General features: G+C 43.0%; 2 protein-coding genes across 2 annotated transcripts in view; one reads left to right on the top strand and one right to left on the bottom strand.

Moving 5' to 3' along the window:
* The first annotated feature begins 985 nt into the window (after positions 1 to 985).
* On the top strand, positions 986 to 10767 carry tmbim4 (transmembrane BAX inhibitor motif containing 4). Its single transcript, XM_080022035.1, has 7 exons — positions 986 to 1164; positions 1283 to 1391; positions 6967 to 7072; positions 7209 to 7242; positions 7346 to 7463; positions 8240 to 8285; positions 9695 to 10767. The coding sequence occupies exons 1-7, from the start codon at positions 1074 to 1076 to the stop codon at positions 9899 to 9901; spliced, it is 711 nt and encodes a 236-aa protein (XP_079878161.1). The 5' UTR covers positions 986 to 1073; the 3' UTR covers positions 9902 to 10767.
* Positions 10768 to 12498: 1731 nt separating this feature from the next.
* Positions 12499 to 20899, bottom strand: part of stab2 (stabilin 2) — a gene marked incomplete at both ends in the record, with an annotated part of 44544 nt that continues 36143 nt past the window's right edge. Inside the window, 9 exons of the mRNA XM_080022666.1 lie at positions 12499 to 12696; positions 13990 to 14100; positions 14740 to 14886; positions 15383 to 15502; positions 17119 to 17225; positions 19022 to 19187; positions 19611 to 19744; positions 19870 to 20011; positions 20607 to 20800. Coding sequence (XP_079878792.1) covers positions 12499 to 12696; positions 13990 to 14100; positions 14740 to 14886; positions 15383 to 15502; positions 17119 to 17225; positions 19022 to 19187; positions 19611 to 19744; positions 19870 to 20011; positions 20607 to 20800 — 1319 coding nt within the window. The remainder of the gene's footprint in view (positions 12697 to 13989; positions 14101 to 14739; positions 14887 to 15382; positions 15503 to 17118; positions 17226 to 19021; positions 19188 to 19610; positions 19745 to 19869; positions 20012 to 20606; positions 20801 to 20899) is intronic.

Here is a 20899-nt window from a genome sequence, read left to right as displayed (position 1 = left end):
AATGTGGTTTCACGGTTGTGTTTTCTGTTCATGAGGTTGTGTTTTCTGTAAATACGGTTGTGTTTTTCTTTACTGTGTTTGCGTTTTCTGTTCATGCTGTTGCGTTTTCTGTTAATGCTGTTGTGTTTGTCTTTAATGGTGCTGTGTTTTCTGTTAATGCTGTTGTGTTTGTCTTTAATGGTGCTGTGTTTTCTGTTAATGTCGTTGTGTTTGTCTTTAATGCGCTTGTGTTTTATGTCAATGCTGTCGTGTTTTTCTTTAAGGCTGTCGTGTTTTATGTCAACGCTGTTGTGTTTTTTTGTTTAATGCTGTTATGTTTTATTTAATGCTGTTATATTTGTATTAAATGTCGTGTTTTTCTTTAATGCTGTCGTGTTTTATGTAAACGCTGTTGTGTTTTTTATTTAATGCTGTTCTGTTTTATTTAATGCTGTTATGTTTTTATTAAATGTCGTGTTTTTCTTTAATGCTGTTGTGTTTTACATGAATGCTGCTGTGTTTTATGTTAATTATGTTGTGTTTTTCTTTCACGTTGTTGTGTTTTTCGTATTGTCAAAGCGTTTGCGTTGAGCTCTCGGGGCCACCGTAGAGATGCCACTTCCGCGTTAAGCCTCCGTCCAGGTCAGGAATATAACGAAGTTATCCGACTTCTATGCAACGCAGCATCGGCTGTTGTAGATTAACATAGTACATGGAAAATTGAAAGAATCGCCATATCACCTCAACAGGTGCCGAATGAAAACACTGCACAATATAATCATACGCACATATGAATATAGAGAAACAAGTACCAATACCAGTACTGTAATAATAAAACTAATACAAACAATGAATAAATTCATAAAATAAACTCAAGTTTTACACATCAGGGGTTGCTGAAAAAAAATTGTTTCATCATCAATCCCCAATCATTTGCAGTTATCTTTGTAAGTAGAGTCAGCTGCCTTTGACGTCACTCCGAGTCGAGTGACGTATGCGGAAAACGAGTTGTGACAATCCAACAGGGCAGCAAGGCTTCGTGAGAAAACAGACCAGGCGGCTTCCACACGTTTTATTCATCGACGAACGCAACGATGAGCACCGAGAAGTACCCCAGATCCTCTATAGAAGACGACTTCAACTACGGCACCAATGTCGCCACCGCAAGTGTTCAGATTCGCATGGGTGAGATTGCTGACAACAAAAACCCCCCAGGCCCAGACGTTGGTTTGGGGAGGATTTCAAACTTTGAAAGCGATTTGGCTCCCACGCCATCCACTTATCCATCCCGTTCCCCCTCCAGATTTCCTGCGGAAGGTGTACACGATCCTGTCGATCCAGATCATCCTGACCACGGCCACGTCTGCGCTCTTCATGTTCTGTGAAACCATCAAGGACTTCGTTCACGCCAGGTACCCGCTGCTTGTCCTTTTTTATTTTTTGGTTATTTATATCAACACCGTATTCGTCATAAAATAAATTAATGAGATCATATTAGAGATTATTTGGGTGAAAAGGGATAAACGCTATACTCACACCTTGCGTTATTCCCCTTTCATCATTTTACATTAAAATGTCTGGTTTAGGGCGTTACTGCATATTATTCTGCATATCAGCCTATCACAGCGCTGCGTGTTGCATAAATTACATAAATTACACAATGACACGCCCCCCGCCCGATCTGTAACATTGGGGATAAAACATTTCGGCCCCTTCATTTGAACACATTAATTCCATTGGTCGAATAAACAAAGCAGACCGCTGTGGAGCGATGAAAAGTTCAGCTCCACATCAGCGAGACGAGCGTTGTGACTCCGTTCAGCCTTTGCCGGATGTCGCCTGTTGGTATCAAGCCTTCCATCGAGTGACTTTACAGTCGGAATTCTCCCCCCCTTCTGCTATCTGCGTGTCACCGTTTTCAAAGTCCTTGTCACTACGTGGATCATCAACAACAAGGATAACAACCTCCGAGCTAGCAACCTACAGGCTGAAAATAGCAAGTTTTCACAAAGTCAACATACGTCTTTTACTGTTTTGTGTGGCAGGGATTTAGCCTTTTAATGCTGTGTTCCAATTGAACTGGGAAGTTGGAATTTCCGAGTTCCCAGTCGGAAATTTCCTGAATTTCATGATTTCTGACTCGGAAAGCTGGAAGACCCTCACCAACCTCAACCTCAAAATCCAAGATGGCTGTGCCGTGCATAAACAATAAGTGAAAGCTGTGGTAACGGCTGTGATGTTCACAATGTTTTTCTTTTATTAAGTCTATTTGAGCGTGAACATGTACGTGTTTGCGAAACCCCGAGAGGAGCACTCCATTCTGTAGTTGTCTGTATTCTGAAAGAGCAAGAACAACAAACGAGGCGTCCATCTTGGTCTGATTCTCCGAATAATGTTTACAAGGAGAAAGTCTTGACTGGACATAAAGTTCTCTCCTTCCCTCAGCATAAAGTGGACATTGCAACATCACATGGAGAGCTGTTTCCAATACCCTACACTCTTCACGGTGACCATTCTTACGCTTTCCAACTAATTCCAACCCACTCCCAAGCCCACGATGCCCCAGGCTTAATCTTGTCAACTTTATATCATCTGCCCGACTTGTCCATCCCCCACTCCACACTCTGACTGACGACTGCGTATTATACAGTTGTCTTCTCCCTTCCTCCCATTCCCTCTGCCACTGGCTATAAAGCCCCTCCCTGACCATGCTTTTACATCTGCTGGGCCAAATGAAACCTCAGTGTCCATTCTTGCCCTTGTCCGACTATCTATATCCATCCTATCTGCTCCCTCACAGCCCTCAACTCCTACATGAGGTGGAACCCATAAAAAACCCGCCCCATACCCTCTTCTCTCTAACCTATAGACTCCCTATCATTATTTCCTGAATAATGTTTGGTCTAGCACTAGCACATTCTCCCTCCAGAGCTACCAGGGCTGCTGCTGAATCAGAGCACAGAACTGCTTCTCTGGGACCCACTTCTTCAGCCCACCACAATTGCCACAGTAGAGCAATTCATTCGGCTGAGTATACTGATATCCCATCCGGCAATCTTCTTCCCTGGTAGATCTGGATTTGCGGAACACAAATGCCACACCCTACTCTTCTACTAACTGCGTCTCTAGATCCATTAGTGTATACCTGTATATGAGGGGCTCACTTCTCCTTTGAATGTTTACCTACTACTAATACTGGATCTCCAGCGTCTTCCTTCTTCAATATTTCTATTAGACTTAAATCTATATTGGGCTCAGTTTATTACCATCGGACTACTACTGGCAGCAAATACCGGCCTCCACTTCTGCTCTTTTAACTACTAGGTTCTCTGTCGACCTCCTTACTGAATTTACAAAACTGCCCCTCTTTACCCTACCATCTTTACCTGGAAAAACTCCCAACATTCAGCCAACAAGGCGTTTGTAGAAAGAGATGTTCCAAATCCTCAGGATTGAACCCAGTAATCCAATGCTAATTTGATTCGACACAGTCTCAGTGGAGCCTCCCCCGCTTCCACCAGCGGCGCTGGAAGTGGAGTGGTACGAAATGCCCCGGAACGCAACCTCAAAGCTTTTGCATGAATTACATCCAGTTTACTCAACGTTGTTGCAGCTGCGGACCCATAAACCAAACAACCATAACCCAAAACTGACCTTATCATAGCCTGATATCATCATCACTGTTGTGCATCTCTCTCTCTCTCTCTCTCTCTCTCTCTCTCTCTCTCTCTCTCTCTCTCTCTCTCTCTCTCTCTCTCTCTCTCTCTCTCTCTCTCTCTCTCTCCTCCCCAAACACACCCTGTCAAACACCTCGTTTTGAAAACCCCATTGATTAGCCCAGACTGTAACTTTATCAACAGAAACCTGCATTTTCTTGAATAGAAATTTCACATTTCGCCCTCTTTTCCATATACATTGTCGGCAAATGAAGACTTGCCTATTCCTTCTCCCACCTCACTGAAAATATAATTGATCATGATATTGAAAAGCACTGGACTTATTACACTCCCTTGAGGTGTCCCATTGTCCATTTCTACAATCTCAGAGGGCACCCCTCCCACTTTCACTTGTATTGTACGTGATTTAAAAGTCCAATTTAGCATCCTTCCACGTACACCTGCATCATACAATAATATAAGCCCTGCTTTCCATAGTGAATCATATGCTTTTTCAGTATCACGAAAGACACTAACTGTTGCCTCCTTATTCTTAAGGGCCTTCTTCACTTCCATGTCCAACATTAAAACTGACTCCATTGTAGATCGTCCTAATCGAAATCCACTCTGAAATGGAGAAAAATAGCCTTTCTTTTCCAGCATACTAACTAGCCTGTCAGTAACCATTCTTTCCATTACCTTCCACATAGCCGTGTCCAACCACTGCAGCATGTTTCCATTCAGGTCGAAGTTGCCCAAGTTCCCACACCATATTTATCATTGACAGTATCTCCTCTAATGCCAGATCCTCCATATGTTTAAAAAGCTCACAGCCCAACCCCACCCTTCCAGCAGTAGTAACTCTTCCTGATCTAATTGCTTGCTTCAATTCATACATAGTTAAAAAGACAAAAAAAAAAATGGTCTACATCACAATTATCTTCATTTACTTTTAACTTTATTTATTTAACTGTATTTTTCCTCTCATGACCATCTGATTTCTTTTAAAAAGCTTCCCCCCCAATGTTACTTGACGCGTGCACTGCTTGAAAGGCTTTAGCACACTAATTCCCTGTCTCACCACGACTCAGTGCTTACCTCCCTTCCTCCACTAGCACAGGCATGGACAGGTCCCTGTATATTCCTGGCATACAATGCACTGCAACTCGAGGCCCAACTTGATCCCTTATCGCATCAAATTCTTTCATATACAATTGACGACAAGGATTGTGCAAATTAATTAAAGATAACCTTCCCCCTATATACAAAATCTCCGGCACAACACATTCAAGACCTGTCTGGATATCAACCCTTCTAGATTGAATCCCTTCTCTCGCAAACGCCGCACAACCCCCTCCTACTTTATCCTTTCGATCCTCACGAAAATACTCTTACCCTGGTGTGACAAGATTCAAACATGGCTTTAACCACGTCTCTTGTACACATATCATCTGAGGTTTATCCCTGAAGGCGTCCCCAAATCTCTTCAATTCTTGACCATTCGCACTCAGGCTACGGGAATTCCCCCGCAATGGATAAAACATCAAAAATGAGCCGTCACCACCCCTCCCCCCCTCCGCTATTCTTCCTCCATTGCTATTTCTGTTGAAAATAAGTAAGTATGACGATTAACCGGTTCCACTTGGTCAAATATCAGCAACACACCCGCCGTTTCAACCCCTATCCTCACCACGTGTTATTTAATTTTTTTTGCGTGTTTGGAGTCTGACTCCCCGGTCCTTCTCTTTCGTCTCTTACCGACCCCTCCTTGTTTACCTTCTCTATAGCGCTGCACCCTCATGGCCCGCACATGTTGACCACAATGCTGGCTTCGAGTTGCATGTCCTCCCTCCACACCTTGCTACTGCTTCGTCCTACTTGGCAAGCACATGTTCACCTCCACATTTCCCCATATCTTAGTAATCCTCAACATGCTGCTGCTATGTGCCCATATCCCTGACATTTTATAACCTCTCAGAGGAGGTCTCCTGTACTGTTGCACTTTATAAGCCAAGTATCCTGATGTCACTCTCTCGGGCAAAACCTTCCTGGAATGTCAATTACACTGTCATGGACGCTTGCTTAAGTCTCTTGATATTTTCAACCGAATAGCCTCACAAACCGTGGCCCCTTCTATGCCTCGGACTAAATCTCCCATCGATAATTTCAGGGAGACCCCATCGATCATTCCTTTTGCTCCCTGGGACAGTACCTTGTACTCCTCACCCTGTCTCTCCTCACGTCTCCGTATGTTTTTTTATTTTTTATTTCCTCACTCTGGTTTTCCCCTTTCCTCTCTCTCCTGCGACAAATTGTTCCCATCCTTTCCCTTTCGATCTTTCTTTTTCAGTATTTCCCCAATCCCCTCCACCTTCATCATCGCATTGCATGTTTGCGCGCTCTCCCTCTCACAGAAATGTTTTTCAAAACCAAGCAAAGTTTGGACAGAGTAGTGGGCAAAATAACCCCCAAAACTTTTACTTTACTTCCGGACTGACACCACAACAAGTTCCCACCCGACACTGTTTTGCAAGGGCGCCGTCGCTGTGGCTTAGCCCTGCCACAGCCAAGACGATTGTGATTGGTTAAAAAAATGCAAACAAGCCAGAGCCTTTTTTTTCCTGCAATACCGGAATGCCAGTTGGTTGCGCCACACCTTTCTCCAGCGCTGGCACAGCACTTAAACAAACATTGCAGTGTTACAGCAGCTCACATAAAAACAATAGGCAAATATAATAATAAAGTAATAGAAATATCATTAGGTTTAGTAGTATACATTGTCCTATATTATTATGTACAATCAACCTTTAGGTTTTTATTGTATGTTTCCAATTTTCTCCATATAATGGCATTATCCTTTTTTTATGATCTTTTATTCCATTGCTTTATTAGTGATTTTTTTTTTAATGTAAGCTGTTGCTGACACTGCCATTTCCTGTCCGTCTTTCAAAAATGGCAATAAACAAAAAATCCCCAAAAATGACCCCAAAAAAAGGGGGAACATACAATAAAACCGAAAATGATCAATATGTATCAACAATTCAGAATGAGTTTTATTCGCCAGGTACATTAACATATACTAGAAATGTGTTCTGGTGAGGTTTGGTGCGTTTCACGACAGACCATTAGCATTAAGATAAAACATAATAAATTGAGAATAAAAAAAATATTTTAAAATGGCAAAAGTGACTTAGAATAAAACATATAAATTGGCAGATCTACGAATAGTAAAAAAAAAAAAAGTCATATATAAAAAAAAAAGATAGAATATTCAAAAAAATGTGTGTGTGTGTGTGTGTGTGTGTGTGTGTGTCACTTTCCCTCCACCTAGTCCTGCGGTGGTGTTGGTGTCGGCGCTGGGCTCCCTGGTGCTGCTCGTGGCCTTGGCCGTCTACAGGCACAAGCACCCCGTCAACCTCTACCTGCTGCTGACGTTTGTAAGCAGAAGCACGAGTTCAGTTCCAACAACGGAACCATTTTTGGTGTCAAATCAAGCGCAAGCTGAAACCTGAAAATCCTTCCGCCATTTGCCGGCCAAAGCCTTATTTAGTCTTCTGTCTTTTTGTCGTCTAGACGTTGCTGGAGGCGATTTCTGTGGCGACGGCCCGTGAGTTCCCACGATCCATTACTTTTCAAACTGAAAACGATGCGTGTTTCAGGGATCTACCCGCTAATGTTGTTTTCTCGTTGTGTCGCTCCCCACAAAAAAGTGACCTTTTACGAGTACAACGTCGTGCTGCAGGCCTTCTTCCTCACCTGCGCCGTGTTCGTGGGATTGACGGCCTACACCTTCCAGTCCAAGAGGGACTTCAGCAAACTGGGAGCAGGGTGAGCGTGGTGCCGCCGCTGGTATCGTATCCCAGCGTGTGATCTCCTTTACCGTTGTGCGACCAACACCATCATCCACTCATTTCAAAATGTTCACATTCCACTTAAAAAGAAACACAAAAAAAAAAAAAACCCCAAAAGAACGGAAACCGGCACTGAATTCATGTCATTTCATCAGCTCCGGCAGAACAAGTTTCGCTCTGAAAGTGAGAACTATTCGTCGCGGTGAAAATATTGACTCTTTTTTTAATATTTATTTATTCATTTTTATTTGGTTCTTGACGAGTCACAAGAATCGCTTCATTTTCCGACCCTTGATTCTCTCGATTGGGTTGGTGGAACGCACGGTCAGCGAGGGAGGACTTTCCGAACGATGACCCAGAGTTGGTTTGGCTCCGAGTCGCAAAAGGGAGTTCTCACAAGAGCCGTCCTGTCAAAGTGAATCGTTTTTGGTGGACTGCGAAGAGTAGATCGGTCACATTGTATATGAATTGCGGCAGATGCCTTGGACTTAAATCTATTCCTCAGTAATTGTTATTATTTTCAATTTGGCGCCTTTTTTTGCTCGAGTGACTCATTTGCTCACTAGGAATGACTCCTTTCTGAGTCTTGCATCACTACGAGCGGGCTTTAATAATAAGCACAGTTCTACACGTTTCTGGTGATTTTAGTGATGAACAGAATAGTAGTGTAAACATTGTTTAAAAGGGAAAACCCTGGTCTAGCGATCCAAAACAGGATTGCGGGATGGTTGAATTCCTCATTGTCTTTTCCAGGTTGTTTGCGTGCCTGTGGATCCTGATCATCGCCGGTTTCATGAGGGTGAGTTGCAGGTCTGGAGTTTTAAGGATTTGAACAGTTTTCAGCGACTACCACGTCAGGAAGAACCCAAGTTACATTTACATTTAGTCATTTAGCAGACGCTTTTATCCAAAGCGACTTACAAGGGAGAATAACATTCAAGCTACATTGCGACAGAGACATTAGTGTAACAATAAATATTGCTAAGTAGTGCTAAGTGCTGCTAAGTAATTGTAGGTTAGGACAGGAGGTACTCACTGAAGAGCTGGGTCTTCAAGTGCTTCTTAAAGACAGAGAGGGAGGTCCCTGCTCTGGTCATTTTTGGCAGCTCGTTCCACCAACGTGGAACTACAAATGAGAATAGCCTGGATTGCCGTGGCTGTACGGCCGGCAGAGCCAGGCGACGCTCATTGACGAGCGCAGCATCCGGGGGGCAACATGTGCTCTTACAAGAGCATTTAAGTAGGCGGGAGCATTCCCAGCAATCACTCTGTAGGCCAGCATAAGAGACTTGAACTGGATGCGAGCGGCTACAGGTAACCAGTGGAGCTCCATGAGCAGCGGAGTGACATGTGCCCTCTTTGGCTGGGTGAGCACCAGTCGCGCCGCCGCAAGTTGGAACCATTGAGAGTGGAAAACGCCCAAAAAGAGAGATTTTAATGGCGAAACAGTGCTGATACTTACATGAAGGGGTACTCTTCTAGGGACAGTTTCTTCGGCCTAATCTTAGACTAAATCACACTTTTAAGCTGGACTAACTGAAATGGCCTTTCTCAGTCACAGTTAAAAATAGTCAGACTTTATTAAAGCTACTTAATACTACTACTACTACTACTACTACTACTACTTATGACTTATCTATATATATATATATATATATATATATATATATATATATATATATATATATATATATATATATATATATATATATTCCAGAAGGAAGATAAGAGCTAATCTAGGTCTAAATGAAAGCTTAAATTAAAACCTGGCCAGAGGCAGGTATATCTTTGGATGAATGGACCGTCGACCGTACTCGACAGTGGTGAAAATGGTTGATCTGGACAAAGACCAGCACCAAGACGAGACAGAAGCAGCTGAATACACCTTCATGACCTTAGTCTAGGACTTCCTAGTCTAGAACTAATTCATCTTAAATCAAGCAACGTATCAGAAAGGCATTTTTCAATTTTGCATAAATTTAAAGCTAGTTAACTGGCTTAGTGCTGATTTTGATTGAACCCCTGTCTGCGAAACAGCCCCTTAATAAAACCTCATAACTCCTGACAAAGTTTTGCATGGCGCGATTAATTTATTTACTCGATTTCTTCAAATGCTTTTTCGAGTTGCGCCTCGCGCGTGTCGCAGCGCGTCCCCGTTTGTCTTAAATCCCCTCGCACTTTCCCCTTCAAATCGTTCTGTGCACCCAGCTGGCGTTCAGCAGCGACGCCACCGAGCTGGCGTTCGCCGGCGCCGGCGCGCTGGTCTTCTGCGGCTTCATCATCTACGACACGCACCTGCTGATGCACCAGCTGTCGCCCGAGGAGCACGTGCTGGCCTCCATCAACCTCTACCTGGACATCGTCAACCTCTTCCTGCACATCCTGCGCATCCTCGACTCCATGAAGAAGAACTGAAACCGAAACGGGAAAAAAGTCCGAATAGGTGTTTACCAAGTGGCTGTTGTTGTGTTGTTATGGGGGTATTTTTTTTGTTGTTACTGTGGTCAAATCCTTTGACCCAATTAACGTCGCTGAGTGTACAGGTTATTAATGTCCTTCTAAATGAAAGTACTAATTATATTTGGGGGAGAAAATAGTAGAGTCCACTTTTTTTTTTTTTTTTTTCCTTTTTAATGTTCATTTGGTGTTGGACTATTTACAGTATTTACATTTATAAACAACCATCGCTCCGATTCCAATTTCGAATGTGACTTCTTTAAAATCACGTGACCTGGACATTGTTATGATGATGATCTCAGTCAAAAATAATCCAATCCGTCAAGTCCCAAACAATCGTAGCGGTGCAGATTACTTTAGCATTTTGGCTGACAATATAATATCAATATCTTTTTCAAATTGTTAGAGGTTTCATTTGGAACGTATGTTTGGTTTTTTTCCTTAAAAATGTGAATCATTTTGTTTTCATGAGTTTCTGGGAACATAACCTGAAGTGTTTATCCAACAGAATTGGTGTAAATACAGAAAACCCTTTTTCCTTTTCTCTGTACTATGAAGGATCACAAACCTACTTAAAAAGAAAGATCAGATTGTACTTTTGTTGTGTGATTAATTTATTGAGACCACAAGTGCAATGGCATCTACAGTTTTAAAAGCAGGCGGTGGAGTGGGAATGAGTATTTAATTTTGAGATAGAGATATACTGTACACACATGTAAGTGTGTGTGTGTGTGTGTATATGTATATATATATATATGTATATATATATATATATATATATATATATATATATATATATATATATATATATATATATATATATACATACATACATACATACATACATAGACACACACACACACACACACACACTGTATATGTGTATCTTGTCATTCACTGTTGTGTTAGGCCTGTTTCTCTGCAGTAATTATCATTTGTGTCGTAAATATCTTTGTCGATGTGGATTACTTTATAATATTTTCAAAAAACATGATTAAATTATTGTCCATTCAGAGTTCACTGGATTTCTTATTTTAAATGTTTTATGTTGAAGTTATGTATATTATATAATGTGATTTAATGACAATCCCACCAATATCATGCGATTCATTATGATTAATCATTTAAATTGTCGGACAGCCCTAAATATAATATAGTGTTATATATTTTTGACAAAAGAAAGTCTGTAGAATAGTGTTTGATTATGGGGGGTGCCCTGCCCTCTGCTGGAGGGCAAGGTTCTGGAGGTTGCGCTAGCCGGAGGAAGGGGAAGGCCCGGGGCGTCCACGGGTGTGTGAGGCCCAGCTCCTGAGAAAGGCTGTCGGGGTGAGGCTGAGGAGGTGGGGGCTCCACGGAGGACGAAGTGGCCCCGGCAGATCTGGGGGTGACCTCCAGTCACCCCACAGTCTCAAGCTCCAAGCCAAACTTTTCCACTGAATCAATTTGACCTCCAGAAATATCACGGGAGAAAAAGGGCAATGAAATGAAAAACAAAAAAAAAAAAATGAAATAAATGATTTTTTTTTGTTTCAAGTATTGTCTTTTATAAGGCATTTACAATCTTCACGTTTGAAATTCCTCAGGACTTACGCATTTTAAACTTCCGGAGACACACTTTGGTTAAACATTTTTTCGATTTCCAACTCATCTTAATCACTGGACACGGGGCCATTTAATAAGAAACGCAGAACCAAGTTTACACAAGATATGAAAAACAACAACAAACACTGTTACAACAGGCCCTCGCGTCCATAGAGATACGCTTTTGGGATTCATAACCTGGGAGTAAGACTGCGCAGCCAGTTGTTGGTGAGATCATCCCGGATTTCCAAATTCTGTTATTCTTGCAAGGTCCGTGTAGGAGACCGGTCTCGTAGCTCAGGAAAGGTCTTGCCGTTGGATCCCTTCATACGATGTCCCATCTTAACTGTTATGAACACACGTACACAAACTCAACTGTCCTGCAGAAGGTCGTAGGATCCGCCGCTCGCCACCTCGTGCTTGTCTTCTGTCTGGAAACACAAAGGCCCAAATTGGTTGGAACGGTCCAATTGAAACACCAGAAACAAAAAAGGTGGATATGTAAGGGACCTAAACGAACCCCCGACAGAGTGATCAGGTCTTGTATCACCCTGAAGGGGGTTATTGATAATTTGATAAATGATTTCATAATTAGAATGCATCGTGTCAGAGCTAAAACGACATGGCAAAGTATTTGCACAAAGAAAACGTTGCCCTATGTATGGCTAAAATTTTTACCGTTATTAAAATGAAATTAGACATATCGCTCCTAGTCTTCCATTTCTATGCATCATCACAAGACGCCGTCGCAAGCTAAACTAGGTCAGAAATAGACATCTTATCATCCGACAAAACGTATATGTGTAACTGTTACTTTTATCTGTATACTTACAGATTTACTGGAGAGCTCAACGGGCTCTGGGGCGGCGTCGTACACCGGGTTGGCAATATTATGGTTGGACTGCGGAGGCGGGGAAGCCTCTTCCTCCCCTTCGTCCTTTTCAAAGGGCATAAGTCAGCTCAAACACAGCGCATCATACACGCACAATACATACGTGCATCAAAGAATACAAACAATAACACAACACAGCAGGTCTTACCTTAAAGTAGTGGAACTGGAAAGGTTTGGTCCTGTGCGTGTAGAAGTGGTATCCCACAAAGAAGACCGCCCCCACCAGAATCATCAGGACCACCACTCCGATGCCCATGCCCGTCTTGTGTCCCGCGTGGAGCTGGAGGGAGTAGCCGCACACCAGGCCAGCAATTGGTAAGCACATTTTTGGTCGGATCACTTAATGTGCTCTTGAGGCCAAGCCAGGCGTGGCGAGTTCTTAACAATTATGCAATTTCGTTCCAAATTTGGGAAAAACGACACTGAGTGGGATAAAATGGCATTATCCCCTAACAGTGTCCAAAGTGGCATGCTAATAAGTCCACCAAAATAGGGTTTAGTACGTCTGACAGTGGCATGCACAGAGCATTTTTAGGGCAGGGGCGACAATCGTAGGGGCCAAACTGAAGAGCACTTTACACAGTTTTCTGTATTGTAGGGCCGCTCTAGGGGGCACTTAAGGCTTTTCTCTATCATATTGGCACTCTAGAGGGCACTTTACACTGTTTTCTCTATCCTAAAGGGTTTTCGGACCGAACAGTTCTGGGGACTCCCTGAGGGGAACTAGGAACTGGGGAGGTCCCCTGAAAACTAACTTTTCTGGTTGAAATCGCACTGCACTGGAACTCTGAAGTGACGCTGAAGTAACGTCAGCCAACTTTGTTTCAGCATGAGTTCGGTATTGAATCCACGCCTTAACTTTCACTGATTTCCCCTGATCGGTCCACTCAAATCTGTTTCTGAACAAATATGCAATGCAGTTGCTGAAGCTTCACTCATATTAGTCAGTAATGAGACAAGGTCTCATTTAAAAGTTTGTTCCGACTTTCCTGCGGCATGGGCTTCGCGCACCAGGGATTACGGGGCGCACAAAAATTCATTCAATGAAAGTCTGAAAATAAAATAAATGAAATAAATGTTTTTTTTATTGGTTATTATATTATTATCGCTGAGTGTACGCGGGCTGGTCCGCACCCAGAGCGATGCGACTCGACCGGATGGACCGTCCTCAGTCCGAGGGACCAGCGAGGGACCATGGACTGAGGTCTGGACCGATCACCTCTTGTGCCGGTTAGTCCCTGCTCTGAAGTGGGTGCTAAAAAAGTCCGTCAAAACAGGGGGTTACAAGAACTACGAACTTTTGTGTCCTGCAGTGCGGACACAAAAAAAGGGAGGGTTCCTCCGAAAAGGTCTTAGAACTACGAAAAGGTGCTCGCGGTGCCAAAACGCCTATAGAGGCTCTCGAGAAGGCACTTTACACGGTGTTCTCCAACGGAGGGGCACCTAGAGGGAACTTTCGCTGCGTCTATTCGAACAAAGGAGCAACCACCCCCCCGCCCCATGCACGCCACTGATGTTGGAAACCGGCGACTATGCTGGAGCAGTGTTGTGTGTCGGGTGCGCAGGCGCTCACGGCCGGGCGGGGGGGGGGCGCCGCCAGGGGCCCCTGGAGCACGTGAATGACCCCGTTGGACGCCAAGATGTCCGAGTCGATGACGAATCGGTCGTTGATGTAGCGCGACGACTGTGAAGAAAAGCAGACCTTAGAAATGTAATTAAAAAGTCAACAATTATTTTAGCATATTTTAGCTTATGGGGCAAAAGATAACAGACGCTTCAAGCTGCGCAGAGCTGTGTTTGCGCGTCGTAAACGTTTTGGAATGTTGTTCCTGGAAATTCTTAACGCTGTAATTGCAGTACCTCGCATTGTAGCTAGGGGCATAGCGCCCCTAGCTACAACGCAGGGTACTGCAATTACAGCAACAACAGGAAATTGTCAGAGAGCTTCCCAAATCCATCCATTGCTCATTGCGGAAGTTGAATTTGACAAGTTCTTAATCTTTAATTCAAGTCCATTCTTTTCTCTTTCTCCAGTACAATAACACACGATTAGGCTCAACAGTTGACACGTTTGTTTGTGATTGTCGTGTCTATTGTGGATGTCTCTCAAAAAACCAGATCAGATTTGTCGTCTACTGGCCCCCGGTGGAATCAGGTGCAGTTACCTCAACAGGAATGTAGGAGCGCAACCGGACCCCGCGATGGCAGGGCGTAACCCGGCGGTTGCATAGTTAAGTAGGGAACTGTTTCGGCCCTGAGAATCAATTTTCAACCTATCTTTACACCCCGAGGGCGTTAAGGGAAGAAAACAGAGATGTCTGACCAAAGTTTTGGGGTCGAGGAAATTGGCTATTCCCAGGACGGTGAGGCTGCCCAGACGCGTCCGGATGCGACTCCCGTTCTTCAGCTCGCTGAGGACCAGAGCCTGGCCTTCAGACAGGTGGTACTCGATGTCTCGCTGAGTCAGGGTCTAAATAAACACACGGATCACCCTTTACGTGGAGAATTAGCTGACAATGATTGGGAGCTGCTGATGTTACCTGTTCTTATCAAAGCTTTGCTGACGAGGACGGTGACAGCCGGTTCCAATTCTTAATTTAAGGTGCGCTTTTGGTAAAGGTTAAGTGACTAAATGCAAAGTTAATAATCAAAAGGAAAGGAATTTTGTGGCCATCTTAATGTGTGAGCAGTGGGCAGCGATGAAGCTCTAGAAACAAATTGTAGACATTTACAGGTGTGGTTTCTATCACAACATAAATGGTATCCAAGTAAAATAAATATTAAACACAATGCTTTTTTGTTTGCCGGATATTCAAAGAATCGGATGGCTTAATTCAACTAAACAGGAAAAGGCTTTTTTAAGAGATTCATTCATCCATAAAAAAAACTAAGACGACTATATGAAAATGACATTATAATACACGTCTTTTTGATAGGATCAGATGGACAAGATTGTTAGAACTCGCCTTGTTGTAGGGCAGGCCGGTGTTGTCCGGCACAAAGAGAGTGGACTGAATCGTCAGGTTACTGAGGCGCTGCACAAACTCCCTCCCAGATCCAGAGGTCTGCGAGTAGTTCCGGATTTGCTGCAACGGAAAGAAAATAGTTATAATAATAGTAATATTATTATTACTATTAATATAATAATACACCAAACTGTGTAAGACTTTAGATAGTTTAATGCCCTTTCATGTTACTCTTTATTTAAGTCAATTTTTTAAAGTCATTTTTATATGTATAAGCAAAAATAAGCCACAAAGTATAATATATGTATATATATTTTATACTTTGTGGCTTATTTTTGCTTATTGAATATAAATTGTTTCAAATTATTCATTTTATTATTTATTTAATATATATATATATATATATATATATATATATATATATATATATATATATATAAACTACATATTTATACATTATGCAATTATATATTCATTATAAGCTTAATTAATAAGATCTTAATATATTAATCATTGAATTATTACTTAACTTTATTAATGAATTAGTACGTTAATACTTTGTCTTCTAGGAGATTATAAATGTACTTTTATCAGAGTAGTCTCTTAGTATTGACACTTCTACTTAAGAATTGAATAATAGTCATTTTTTCCAACATTTTCCACTTTCCAACACAAAGCTCACGCTGCAAGCCTTAATGCTCAATTCGGATTTATAGCCATGATCACATTTTTTAGTTTGGCTCTTCACATTATTTTTCAAATGTGGCCAATATCAGAGTCCAGCGTGAACTGGTCACGTCCTGAACCTGACCCACATGTGCAGAAGAACAGTAACAAAGACATCACACGCAGCACGCTGTCTCACGGAGGTGGAGACGGCCCACTTCCGCCATTTGTTTCGATATGTTTCCAAACAGACCGGTTACGATGCGACCCCTCAAGTTCTGCTTGGACAGAAGTGTCACCCCAAATACTTATGAGGTCTAACCATAGGTGCTGATTTACGTTTCTGCTGGTGGGCAACCGGGAAATGTGGTAAAATGAAATTAGGGAATTTAGTAAAGTTGAATACATCTAAAATAAAAAGACAATGTGCGCAAATTGCGCCCCTATCGCTCCCTCAGAGGGTAGACAGACAGACAGACACACACACATTTTTTTAGATACGGTGCTATTTATAAAACGTGGCGAGCTTGGGTGCCCCCTCGCCCGGTCGGCCTATTTATCCATCCATTCTTTTTTTTCCGCGCAGTATACTCGGCCCTAATTGTGCGACCCTTTATTGTAGATGTATTTAATGTATTTACTTTCCTACGCGCATAACGGGGACACATTCAGTCAGCCCCAACAGCCCAATCCGTGAACATTTTGTGTGCTGCGATCTGTAATAACAAAAAGGTAAGGGCACACCTGCTCTAGGGTGACGTGAGAGTCATTTTTTAGCTTGTGATATCGCTTAAGTTTGCAAACAAATTTGACTTGATGGAAAAAAAACTAAAACGAATGACACTGCGGGATGATGAAATGACAAATGAAAAATTCAAGTCAAACTCCATGCAACAGATATGAGATTTGGATAAATCATTAGTGGTGGAAAAAACTTCCGCGAATTATTTTGTGTGACAGACTCGAAGCCTGAAAGACGGGAAGTGCCATCGTTTGACCGATAAAAGGTCCCTAAATGAGACAACGGCGTCACGTTGTCTCCACATGCAGTCGCTGTCTGAAGCACTTACGGTGAGGAAGTTAGAGAAGGACGACGTGGAAGTGAGGACCTGCAGGAGGTTCCCTGTACAGGTGTAGCCATCTCCGATGTAACCGAGCTTACATTCACACTGAACCTCTGGAACAGGAGGAAAGTTACTAATTACAAATGCTTCAATTGCTCTCTTTACAGTAACCAAGTACATTTTCCAATAGTAATGATTTTTTTTTTTCAAGTATTATTCAACGGGTCTGTGGAATATTCGATTCTGATTGTTCAACAGCCATCAATTATTTCTGAATAATAACTGCCCTCTATTGATAATGAGCAGTGTCACGGGCAACCACTTCATTCCGCCTACTTACTCATGCTAACACTAGATGGTGGGGACATCTTGTGATGCTAAATAGAAAGAGAGAAGACTTGAAGAGGTGAATGTGGATATGTCCAATTTTACATAATAAGGGTATAGATAGATATAGATAGTTAGTCGTATGTAGGGTGAAGTTTTATTTGTGCGAATAGCTTACAATGTTTGTAGACTATTGTTCTCAGCGGAAGCTCTTAAACTTGGCATATTAGTTATAAAATCCTTTCAAATCAATATTCGGTCTCAATGTATCATTTTGTTTAGCTAGTAGCCATGTTATAAGGAATAACCTGCAGCCACTCTTAATATTCGCAAAATAATGCCCATTTGCATTATTATGGCTGGCTGCAAACGATCCCTTATTCTCTAATTACATGTTGGGGCTTCTCGAGCGGCTTTCACACATGCACCGCAACCCTGAAATTATCCAGACATAACCTGGAGGAGAGGTATACGTGAACCCAAATGTCTGAATCAGTTGGACTGGACATTAAACACACTACCCACCCAGCACCCTAGTACAAAGTCTGTGTAATGTCCAATTGAGTGGTATGTGTGAACAGAGCAGGTGATTGTCGGGAGAATTCACAGCGAGGGAGCGGGTGTGGCACGTGTTGATGTCACTATCATGCGCAAGTCACATGATAGTGAGCCTTTATCGCCGAGGGTGAAGACGGGTCATTTACTGGCATAACATGAGGACAAAGAAGAAGAAGAAGAAGAAGAGGTGATGAGATTCGGGAGCTTCTGTCGGTGAGGATCATCCGTCAAATTCTACGAACAGCACGAGACTCGGTTGTTTAGAACCAAAAACCAAACTACGAACCGGCTCTGTGAGCGCGCTGTAATCAGGTCCAGGTGAACGCCAAACTAAAAACACTAAAAAGGCAGTACTTTGAGATCATTGAACACAATGGTCTGCTGTCCTTTATATTTTTCTTTCCACTCTTTCGTTTATATTGTGGATATGTCTAAAAACATGGAATATTAATGCAACAAAACGTCACAATCACTGATAAGTCAGTAGCCTCCTCGGCCATCTTGGGTGTGCTGTAAATCTCTGCAGTGTCATTGCGTCATGTACCCAGGTTCCGCCCCTCTCCTAAACCCAACAGAGTATTTCCAGTCAGTGTTAACAAGTCAGACACGGACAATCTCCGGTTGTGTGCTACATGTGTGAAAGGGCAAGTCCGGACAATGTCCCGACCCGATTATCCAGACTTTGTCCGGAGTTCATGTGTGAAAACCGTTTAACTTTACTCAAGTATATTTTCCGACAACTATTCTATGTGCTTTTTTTGATAACTCCAGCAAAACGTCAATAAAAAGGAATTACATTACATGTGTGCTTGGGTTGGTTCAATTTATTTAACGACTCAAGTTATTATTATTGTACCAGCTATTCAAGGGCAGTGGGCCAGTACAAGGCAGTGCGAGATTAGACAAGGGTCACTTCAGCGGTGAGAAGCTTTGTTTCACTAGGACCGTCACGATCATGACATTTTAAGTGACGATTAATTGTCATGCAAATAATCATGACTAACAATTTGCGATTAACAACGACCTTTAACCCTGTAGCAGAAGGTGTCCCAGGTCTCGCTGAGGTTTTTGCGTGTGCCGTAGTCCACGATGCCCACATGTCCGAAACCGCAGTTGGGGTTGGCGTAAGTGGTGGGGTACGCCACCCTGGCCTGGTCCAGCCAGCTGGCAGTGCATAAGTTGAGGCCGGCCTGGAGACGTAAATGCAAAGAGAGCTTGTGTAAGTTTGAAAACAAACCATTTACCCCCACCCCTTGGAGGTTTTGACCTGCAGGTCCATGTCAGTCCCAGTGTACTGAGTTGCTGTGGCAGAGGTCAAGGAAATATGTTAAAGAAATCTGGGATGGAGGACCAGAATCTCAGGTGGGGCTAAAGTATGTAAAGCCAAAGATCACGTGACCAAAGACATTCACACAGCATAGTACATGTATTTTATGATTTTACAGTGACCAGAGATCTGAGTTGATCGAGCGGTATTTTTTCTTTAAAATATGGTTGGGGAGAGAGAGAGAGAGAGAGAGAGAGAGAGAGAGAGAGAGAGAGAGAGAGAGAGAGAGAGAGACAGAGAGAGACAGAGAGAGACAGAGAGAGAGATAATGGAAGTCAAAGCCCACCTGTTGTGCGTACGAAAGCTGTGTGTAGGTGGCTATGGTGCCCCCCTTCCCAGCACAGGTTTCCCTGGCAGCGGTGTAGTTCAGCCTGTACTGACCCTTGTCTGAACGGACATGGAACACCCCAACTGTGGCGTCTGGATTATGAGAGTCAAGGTACACACGTAGATACAATAATTACCATAACTCTTGCCATACAGTAAATGTAATCCACCATTTTTATGTTCACGTATTGTGTAAGTGTTGAAAGTTGCGGTTTTACCCTCAAAGTGGAGATCGGTGCACTTGGCGTCTTGATGGCACAAGCCGTTTTCTTGGAGACAGCGATTGATCGGCAGCTCTTTCGCCTCACATGTCACACCGTCGCCAATGTAGTTGTCCTTGCATTTGCATTTCTTTTTCCCCTGTCGACAAAAATACACCAACAGATTTGAACCCAGATTGAAATAATAACGCGTCAAATCAAAATGGAAGGGATCGGCCCAGCCACTGGAACCCCAAAATAGAACCTACTGGTCCACTGCAGGTATTACAATCCTGTAACAGGGGAGACAGTCTTTCCTGGCTATATGGGTTAGGGTTAGCGTTAAGCGTGTCACTCTGTCCCTCCTTCTAAAAACCCATTGTCCTATACGTATGTTCCAAGAACAGGGCTTTTGGTGAGTCAAAAATTGGCAATATACATTGAAGTAGGCAGCACACTTCAAATGGAGAAAGCAGTTCTGTTTCATCCTCAGTGTACTTGCACTTTTGTTGAAGGTAGTTGAAGAAATTTTAATGTTGTTACATCCAAACTTCAGACAATGATCTGTGGAATCGATGGAGGTCTACCTCACTAGCCCACCATCTGATTAGCAGTTATTCCGTTACCATGGTCAAACCCTATGCCTAATCCTTTGTACTGATTTAACTGGCCCGTTTGGCCGGCTGTCTTGGGCAACGGGTTAACACCCTGACCTAGTTGATGGTATCGGAAAAAAGCCCTGCGTCATTTCTCACCGGTCCCGTTAAGGTGCAAGTGGCATGCTCGTGGCAGCCCCCGTTGGCCTCCTGGGCGCAGGGGTCTATGGGCTGGCAGGAGAAGCCGTCCCCGCTGTGGCCCTTGGGGCAGGTGCAGCTTACCGTCTCTCCCTTCTGGAGGCACTTGGCACCACTGGCGCAGCCGCCGTTTAGGACAGCGCACCTATCCACCACTATGGGGAGTAATTAATGCCGTTTTGAGATCATTGTGAGTACAACAATCAGGAATGCAAACAGCATAAAAATACATTTGAAACACAGTACTGGGATCT

This window comes from Zeus faber, assembly GCF_960531495.2.
Source record: "Zeus faber genome assembly, chromosome: 21".
Lineage (NCBI taxonomy): Eukaryota > Metazoa > Chordata > Actinopteri > Zeiformes > Zeidae > Zeus > Zeus faber.
This window is presented reverse-complemented; position numbering and strand designations above follow the sequence as displayed.

Bases quoted from the DNA above. Each gene is read 5' to 3' on its own strand.
- tmbim4 (XM_080022035.1), top strand. From the start codon at position 1,074: ATGAGCACCGAGAAGTACCCCAGATCCTCTATAGAAGACGACTTCAAC. The intron at 1,392-6,966 runs GTACCCGCTGCT...CCCTCCACCTAG, and splicing joins AAGGACTTCGTTCACGCCAG to TCCTGCGGTGGTGTTGGTGT. The intron at 7,464-8,239 runs GTGAGCGTGGTG...TGTCTTTTCCAG, and splicing joins TTCAGCAAACTGGGAGCAGG to GTTGTTTGCGTGCCTGTGGA.